At 52.0% G+C, this 9,221-nt stretch overlaps 1 protein-coding gene across 3 annotated transcripts; it reads right to left on the bottom strand.

Moving 5' to 3' along the window:
* Positions 1-357: 357 nt before the first annotated feature.
* TUBB1 (tubulin beta 1 class VI) lies at positions 358-7,713 on the bottom strand. 3 transcript variants are annotated; one of them, XM_060621265.3, is made up of 4 exons: positions 7,511-7,711; positions 3,930-4,038; positions 3,310-3,420; positions 358-3,199 (listed from the first exon to the last, which is right to left on the bottom strand). In XM_060621265.3, the coding sequence occupies exons 1-4, from the start codon at positions 7,565-7,567 to the stop codon at positions 2,103-2,105; spliced, it is 1,374 nt and encodes a 457-aa protein (XP_060477248.2). In that variant the 5' UTR covers positions 7,568-7,711; the 3' UTR covers positions 358-2,102. The 3 variants fall into 3 exon arrangements, with proteins under 3 accessions (XP_060477248.2, XP_078300030.1, XP_060477268.2); XM_078443904.2 differs by lacking the exon at positions 7,511-7,711 and adding an exon at positions 5,100-5,190; XM_060621285.3 differs by lacking the exon at positions 3,930-4,038 and having other exon boundaries at positions 7,511-7,713.
* Between the last annotated feature and the right edge of the window lie 1,508 nt (positions 7,714-9,221).

The following is a 9,221-nucleotide window of genomic DNA, read 5'->3' as shown; positions in this document are numbered from 1 at the left end:
CATCAGTCTCTGCTCGCGCAGCATTCTTGGGAGGGAAGTGAAGGAACCGGACAAGCTCTCAAATTCTGATCCCAGGTCTCTCGTCTCCAAGACCAGTGTTGCCATGGCAACTGTACCACTGAAGGACTAGGCTCCTCCAAATCTGAGGGGACAGATTTCTTTTGGTTTCTGGTGGGCTTGTGTGTGTGTGTGTGTGTGTTGTGTGTGTGTTTTAATCTATTCCTACCATAGAAAAGAGTAGGATGGTGAGATACATTTTGAAATATTTTTAACTACTCAAATTAATCAGTCTGGGCGGTTAGGCTCCAAGAAAAGGAATTTATTTAGTCTGAAATAAAGCAATTTAGCCATTTAAAATTGAATTTCCTTGTATTTTAATGATTACTATTGAGCAACAAAAATCTTGACAGTAATATAAATCAGCAGGTTTTTTGGGTTTTGGTTTTTTTAATTTGGGTCTGTATCCTTCCTTGCATCTACTTGATTTCCCTTTCGGATTTGAGAAGGAAAGTGCTTGCTAGAGGAAGCATGTGTATCAATTCTTGTAAACTCAGAGGTCGTAAGTCTTTTCTGGCTTGTAAGAAGTTAGGAACTTCTGAGAGTGGATAGGTAACAGCTTATTAAATCTGCTTTTGTTTTTAGTGCTTGAACCACAAGGAGAAAGTGTATACAACTTTTTTTTTTTAAGTTTTGTAAATAGAAGGCTTGTCATGATACTGACAGCAAGACTTAATTTTCTCTCCGTACGTGTCTTCGTTACTTCCTTACAATGCATATGGGAAGGAGTGAAGTTTTTCTGAAGGAGGTACTGTCATCCGTCCACCTGCTACTGTATTATTGCAGGTGACAAAAACGAATCGGGAGAGGAGAACCTGGTGGCCCGCAAGTAAATATTTCCTGCAGTGAAGGTCGGAGCATCTTCCCATTGCTGGCTGACCACGGATCCTATAGTATAGCTCAGTGGTCGTTCCAGAAGGCCATTAAAGCCCTTACGGGCCCGGAAGGGATGGCTGTGCTGTATGTCAGAAATAGGTAAACCTTAATTAAAAAGTTATGGATGATTCGATTACACTCTCGTGTATTGCGTCCTGTTGTAATGTGAGCAGATCAAAATCGTGTAACGGTGAAAGCTGTCTCGTCGTGCCGACGTTGATGGCGACTTCGGCAAATTAATTTGAACTGTAAACGTTCCCTAATGAGACGGCGTCCTCCTGGAACCGAGAAGGACACCGGCCAGCCCGGTGCTGCCTCCTTCCTGCATGTGAATGGCCGCCCGGCGCACCGCGCCGTGTGCCCTTTCTGAAAGAGCAGAGGCCACAGAGCATTTTCAGAAGGTGATTACTGACTGAAAGTGAAAAGGGCATTTTGAAATAGCCTTTACCAGGGAAACCGAAGACAGTGATTCATGAATTCCCAGAACCCAGCACTAAGAAGGAACCGACAGTGTAACCGTGTGTGTTAAAAGCCAGCTGTGCAGCAGTAAAGAGCAGAGGTTTGGAGTTGGTGGGTTTTTGCTTGCTTGGGGGTGTCTTTGGCCAGGTGTCTCAGTGGATCAGGCACTGCCACTTGTTCTTGTCCTTCCCTTTTCCCTTTGCGGCTAGTACTCTGACAGGCACACACGAGGTCTGCGCTATTCGCTAGTGGATGCTGACTCACATTTTGCCTCGGCTGCAGAGCTCCCCACGCACCAATTAGTCACCTGGCTTTTCCGGAGGCCAGCAAGTACCAGGAGGTAGGGTGCTGGGCAGAGTGCATGGCAGAGAAGCCGAGGCGAGACACCTGGCGAGGATGCCGGGCAAGGGCTCCCGGGCGCCGATGGGCGGCCCGAGGGGGTCGAAGGCGAGCGTGGGCTGCAGAGGCCGCACACGAGACCCAGGCGGGGGGTCTCGATGCCTGGCACGGGCCGTGCGCCCAGGAACGGCCCAAAGGGAGCAATTCCCCATGAATTCGCTTTGCTATTTCAAACCAGCTAGTAGAGGGTGGGTGCACTGAACGTCGGAGTCTGGAAGGTCAGCAGATGCCGGCGGAAGGCCCTGAGGTCCCTGCGGTCGCGCGGCCCCGGGGCGGCCCCCGGCGAGAGGGGGGCTCCCTGCGGCCGCGGCTCACACGGCCCCGCCAGGTGCCCGGGGCCCGTCTTCCGGTTCCATCTCTGCCTCCCCCACGACGTCTCCGTCTTCCTCGGGAACCGCTCTGGCGTCTTGAAGCTGCTGGTACTCGGACACCAGGTCGTGGATGTCGCTCTCGGCCTCGGCAAACTCGCCGACGTCCATGCCCTCGCAGGTGTACCAGTGCACGAACGCCCTCCTCCGGAACATGGCCGAGAAGTGCTCGGACACGCGGCCGAACAGCTCCTGCACCGCCGTGCTGTTGCCCACGAAGGTGGCGGCCATGCCGAGCCCCGGCGGCGGGATGTCGCAGACGGCCACCTTGACGTTGTTGGGGATCCAGTCCACGAAGCAGGCGCTGTGGCGCGTCTGCACGGCGAGCATCTGCTCGTCCACTTCCTTGGTGGACATGCGCCCGCGGAAGAAGCAGGCCACCGTCAGGTAGCGGCCGCGGCGCGGGTCGCAGGCGGCCATGGCGTTGCGCGCGTCGAACACCTGCTGCGTGAGCTCGGCCACCGTGAGCGCGCGGTACTGGCGGCCGTCGCGGCTGGTGAGCGGCGCGAAGCCGGGCGTGAAAAAGTGCAGGCGCGGGAAGGGCACCATGTTCACGGCCAGCTTGCGCAGGTCGGCGTTGAGCTGGCCCGGGAAGCGCAGGGACGTGGTGACGCCGCTCATGGTCAGGGACACCAGGTGGTTGAGGTCGCCGTAGCTGGGCGCGGCCAGCTTGAGCGTGCGGAAGCAGATGTCGTACAGGGCCTCGTTGTCGATGCAGAAGCAGGCGTCGGCGTGCCGCGCCAGCTGCCGCAGGGACAGCACGGCGTTGTAGGGCTCCACCACCGTGTCCGACACCTTGGGCGACGGCAGGACGCTGAAGGCGTTCAGGATGCGGTCGGGGAAGTCCTCGCGGATCCGGCTCAGCAGCAGCGTGCCCATGCCCGCGCCCGTGCCGCCGCCCAGCGAGTGCACCAGCTGGAAGCCTTGCAGGCAGTCGCAGGCCTCGCTGGCGCTGCGCACGGCGTCCAGCACGCTCTCGGCCAGCTCGGCGCCCTCCGTGTAGTGGCCCTTGGCCCAGTTGTTGCCGGCCCCAGAGTTACCTGTGCGGGGGGCGGAGGGGAGGCCGGTTACCTGGCCCCCGGGGGGAGGGGGCGGGGCGCCCGCCAGGGGGCACCCTCACGGGTCCCGGGGGCCTTGCAGGAAAACCTACCGTAGATGAAGCCGTCCGGGTGAAAGAGGGCTCCCAGTTGGCCGGAGCGGATGCTGTCCATCGTCCCCGGCTCCAGATCCACCAGCAGGGCCCGCGGCACGTACTTCCCACCTGTGGAGGAAGGTCGCAAGAAGTGGGCCGACTGCCGCGTTTCTAGAAGTTAATGTTCCGTCAAAATAGAACCCTGTGACACCGGCCAAAGGAAATGGCATTCTTCTAGAAGGTGTCTCTGGCAGAAAGACATTTGAAATAACGTCCTTGATGCCTACGGCGAGAGCACAGATCTCCCAAATACCTCAGAACTGCTTTTCCCATCGTGCTCTCTTTTGCCGTCTCGCCAACCACAGAGATGCTGTCCCTCGTGGAAGGGACTCCGGTTTTTATTTAAAAACTAAAAAGGAAACTTGGTGCTTAACCTGCTGGTGTTGAGACGCGCCCTTCCCCCCTCCCCCGCTACCCCCCCCCACCCCTCTCCCCCCCCCAGTGACTTCTTCCCGGGTCCTTGCCCTGCACAAGGCCTGGGGACCTGTCACCCTCGGGATCCTGCTGCTCTGCCCAGACCTTGCTGCGACCGTCCACCTGGGGCTGGTGACCACGGCCACCCGTGCACAGTGTCCTACCGTGGGCCTCGTTGTAGTACACGCTGATCCTCTCCAGCTGCAAGGCACAGTCACCAAAGTAGCCCCCCGCCGCGTCGATCCCATGCTCCTTGCCAATCACCTCCCAGAACTGAAAACGGCAGGAGGGGAGGTCAGTGTACGGAGGGACCCCAAGAAAGGGCCAGAGAGGCACCCGTGAGCCGGCAGATTGGCCAGAGACAGACAGTGAGCACCCCTGGGCCTGCTTGGTGGGGTCTGTCTGGCCTCCCTTTCTCTCCCCAGATGTTTTTGGGCCCGTTTTATGCCCCCTCCACCACTGTATAATTTCCTCTTGCCCCCACTAAACAGGAGTATGAAGACTGTGTTTTCTCCCCACCTGAACCCCTTAAATAAAATGCCAACACATAAAATATTAAAATGGATTTTGCTCCTATTAAGTGGAGGCCATTGTATACGTTAAAGCTGTTATTTTACAATTTCACGTCCGACAGTGAGCGTATCTCTAATTTCACCGTATAGTGCTTCAAGCTAGTAAAGTATAGATCCCATTAAATGAAAATAGACTGAATTCTTATCCGATTTCACAGTAATATCTCCTTTCACTTGGGGATTTATTTTCATGCAGTTTTCCCAAAAAGCCCATAACTAGGACATCTAGGCATGGTTTTTAGCAATGTGCATTTTTCACGATCAGGTATGCATACAATTCAAAATTACGTACAGCTCTTGTAACTGTTTGAAACATGACAATTTCAATCACATATACAGTATTTATTAATATAGGAACGCGCACAGCTCTTAATACGGAAACAGTTACTGAAATGGCCCCTTTCATTGCCCTGGAGAAGCACATATGTGCAATGAAAATATATTCATTTATGTTAAAATCCCCAAGGGTGTTTTCCCAGCCATGTCTTATAAGCGATGGCTCTGCTCGGGCCTTGGTCTCATTAACCAGACTCTATTTCATAGTAAATTACCTGCACTGTTCTGGGTCTGAAAGAATAAATAAATTTAAGTCTCTTACAGTTCTTATGACCCCCAAGTAATCAGTAGTCGGTGCGGCTAGAACTGCCAGACAACATGATTGTGGAGTAAGTGCTCAGACCCTATCTGGACCCCGCAATTCCTCTCCCTAGCCTCCCTCCGGATTATCTCCCCATTTCAGAGCAGTGGGGCTGGGCCTCCCACCTCTCTGCGTGCTTGACTCAGGAACAGCTCATCGCTGTGGCATGGGAAGGTGGCAACTCCTTTCCAAGCAGTGATATTCTTTGCCCCAGGTTTTAAACACCCACATTAGAAGACTTTCATTTTTCGTAGCTGCATGACTCGCCATAGCCAAAAGTTGGAAACGACCCGTGAGTCCGTCGACGGATAACCGGGTGAACCAAACGTGGTGTATCCACGCGATGGACTATTATTCGGCCTTAAAAAAGAAGGCGATTCTGATGCAGGCTTCAACGTGGTTGAACCCTGAAGACGTTACGCTGAGACAAATAAGCCAGACACAGAAGGGCAGATACTGTGTGATGTCACTTTTGTGAGGTCCCGAGAAGAGTTCAAATTCTTAGAGACAGAAAGTGGAAGGGTGGGTGCCAGGGGCTGGGGAAGGGGGTGTGGGGGGTTAGTATTTAATGGGGACCGAGTTTCAGTTTCGCAAAAGGAAAAGCATTTTGGAGATTAGATGCACAACACGGTGATATACTTAACACTATTGAACTGCGCACTTAAAAACGGTTAAGATGGATGGGGCGCCTGGGTGGCTCAGTCGGTTAAGTGTCTGACTTAGCTCGAGTCATGATCTCACGGCTCATGAGTTCGAGCCCCCGCATCGGGCTCTGTGCTGACAGCTCAGAGCCCGGAACCTGCTTTGGGTTCTGTGTCTCCCTCTCTCTCTGACCCTCCCCCACTCATGCTCGCGCTCTCTCTCTCTCTCTCTCTCTCTCTCTCAAAAATAAACATTTAGGGACGCCTGGGTGGCTCAGTCGGTTGAGCCTCTGACTTCGGCTCAGGTCATGAGCTCACGGTTCTTGAGTTTGGGCCCCGCGTCGGGCTCTGTGCTGACAGCTCAGAGCCTGGAGCCTGCTTCCGATTCTGTGCCTCCCTCTCTCCCTGCCACTCACCCACTCGCACTCTGTCTCTCAAAAATAAATAAACATTAAAAAAAATGTTTTTGAATGGTTAAGATGGATGGGACCCCTGGGTGGTTCAGTGGGTCAAGCATCTGACTTCAGTTCAAGTCATGACCTCACAGTTGGTGAGCTTGAGCCACTTTGAGTGAGCCCTGCTTCTCCCTCTCTGTCGCTCTACCCCTCATGCGATTTTCTCCCTTTCTCTGTTTCTCTCGCCCTCACTCACTTGTGCCCTCTCAGACAGACAGTGCCAGAAAAAAAAAAAAAAGTGGTTAAATGATAAAAAAAAAAAAGTGGCTAGATGATAAATTGTACACTGTATTTTACCACAATTTTTAAATTTTTTTAATGTTTTATTTATTTTTGAGAGACAGAGCGTGAGCAGGGAAGGGGCAGAGAGAGAGGGAGACACAGAATCCGAAGCAGGCTGCAGGCTCCGAGCTGTCAGCACAGAGCCCGACACGGGGCTCGAACTCACGGACCGTGAGATCGTGACCTGAGCTGAAGTCAGATGCTCAACTAACTGAACCACCCAGGTGCCCCAGTTTTACCACAATTTTTTAAGAACTTAACGCTTAATGCAATTACATTTTTAATGCAGTTCATACTAGTGAAAGTAATTTCGGAATGGCAAAGGGAACAATCAGCTGTTACACAGTACAGTTGTGTAAAATTAGGATTCAAATTCAGGTTAGAGACCTGTTAGGCTGTATCATCTGTTTTCATAGTGTCAGCCATTGAACCAGGCACTTTGTACAAAAATTTAGGTGGGGAGAACAAACACGCGTTTGTATTCATTCCAGAGACTGTATTTTAATTGTTTCTGCTACTACACCCCAAAACTTCTAGGTTTGCCTCCTTAGTTTTCTATTTCATACTAAATCAAACATGGTGATTTTTTTTTAAACTTTGTAATATAAACATGAGAGAAGGAAGGCATCTTAGTAATATGCTGTAAAAAGTTGCCCAACAAACTGGAAAACTGTTTTGAGAAAATTACTTTTTTTTTTTTTTAATTCTGAGAGAGACAGACGTGAGCAGGGGAGAGGCAGAGAGACGGAGAGAGAATCCCAAGCAGGCTCTGCACCGTCAGCCCAGAGCCCGACGCGGGGCTCAGACTCATGAGCCGTGAGATCATAACCTGAGCTGAAACCAAGAGTCGGACGCTTAACCAAGTGAGCCCAGCGTTTTCATATCTTTAGATATGAAAAATTCATTGCTAAAGTCATAAAGGTAAACATGGGTGGCATGTAACTGATGACGAAATTAACATGAATTAAATTGACGCTTTAAGCCTTTACTACTTCCTGTGTCTCTTTAGCAAAGGGTGTGGTTTCAGGAGGCAAGTATTCAGCAAGTGCTTCCTTCCATCTGCTGACTTGTTGTCTCACCTGCTGACTTAAGATATTTCTTTGTTGGCTACACCTAGGGCAGTAGGCAAGCTGGTCCTAGGAATAGAACTTTCCTTACCTTGGCTCCGATCTGGTTACCACACTGGCCGATCTGAATGTGTACGATTTCACGCATCCTCGCTTCCCGTCCAAGTGTAAGATCTTCGCAGAACCTTCCGTCTCTGGAGCCGCCCTTCACTCGTGTGACCCCCACACACTCTGGGCACTGCGGTGATGGGACCAGCTGACCCAAGCCCGTCCCAGTGTGACTGCTCCAAGGGTGTGTCCGGCCCAGGGACCCAGCCCCCACTCTGCTATCATCCTGGTGAGAGGGGTGTTTCTTCCTCTCCCAACACAGAATATTACCCAGTCACTTCCTAGAGTTTAAGACCAGAGGCTGTCTTTGTGCACAGCGCCCGGTGGTCTAACAGCAGGTGTGGGTCTTGCCATGGTGGACTCGGGGCACCAGCGCTGGCCCCGGGCTCACGCTATGACAAGCTCCCAGCTCCCAGATCGGGGGGTGACCGGACCACCTGTAGGGAGCTTTCCCTGACCAAGCCAGTTGTGTTATTAAAAATCCTTTTGTCCAGGGGCTCCCGGGTGGCTCAGTTGGTGAAGCGTCCGACTTCGGCTCAGGTCATGATCTCGCCGCTCGTGGGTTCGAGCCCCGCGTCGGGCTCTGTGCTGACAGCTCAGAGCCTGGAGCCCATTTCAGATTCTGTGTCTCCCTCTCTCTCTGCCCCTGCCCTGTTCATACTCTGTCTCTCTCAAAAAATAAAACGTTAAAAAAAAAGAAAAGAGGGGCACCTGGGTGGCTCGGTCGGTTAAGCGTCCGACTTCGGCTCAGGTCATGATCTCACGGTCTGTGAGTTCGAGTCCCGCGTCGGGCTCTGTGCTGACGGCTCAGAGCCTGGAGCCTGTTTCAGATTCTGTGTCTCCCTCTCTCCCTGCCCCTCCCCTGTTCATGCTCTGTCTCTCTCTGTCTCAAAAATAAATAAACGTTAAAAAAAAAAAAAAAGAAAGAAAGAAATCCTTTTGTCTAAGCCCATCACATGACAGATGAGGCCACAACATCCCAGAGCATGAAGTGACTTCACCGTAGCCACAGGACTGGTGAGACATGCCCCTACTTTGCCTTAGGAACTGGCCATGGCTCCCAGGCTCTTCAGCTGTGATTCCTAAGGACTGGTCTGACAGCCACTGGCAGCACAGAAGGGCCCTCGGGGGTGGAACACGAAGGGACAGTTTTTTATTCTTACTTTGTCTACTTTAATGTTAATAGAAAAAAATAACTAGTATTTATAATAGTAAAATGATAAGAAGAGAAATTGTCCTTTTGAACTTGGCCAAAGTTGTGAAGGCAACATGTGATTCTTCGGAGTTGGGGAAACTATCAAGAGATGAAATCTAAGGGCGCCTGGGTGGCTCAGTTGGTTAAGCATCCGACTCTTGGTTTTGGCTCAGGTCATAATCTCACGGTTTGTGGGGTCGAGCCCCACATTGGGCTCTGCACCCATAGTGCAGAGCCTGGTTGGGATTTTCTCTTTCTCTCTCTGTCTCTCTGCCCCTCTCCCGCTTGCAATCTTTGTCTCTCTCTCTCTCTCCAAATACATAAATAAACTTTTTAAGAGAGAGAGAGAGATTAAATCGAAACTCCGTGGTTCTCCATCGAGGCCTTTCTCCACGTAGCCCCAAACTTCCTTTCCAGCCCCTTTCCTGGACTTCACTCCTTGGCAAGGATGCCGTCAGAGCTCTGGATGCCTCCACGTGGGGCCGTCGGCTTTGTGGCC

This window comes from Panthera onca, chromosome A3, assembly GCF_046562875.1.
Source record: "Panthera onca isolate mPanOnc1 chromosome A3, mPanOnc1 haplotype 2, whole genome shotgun sequence".
Taxonomy (NCBI): domain Eukaryota; kingdom Metazoa; phylum Chordata; class Mammalia; order Carnivora; family Felidae; genus Panthera; species Panthera onca.
Note: the sequence above shows the minus strand (reverse complement) of the source record. Positions and strands in the feature narration are given on the sequence as shown.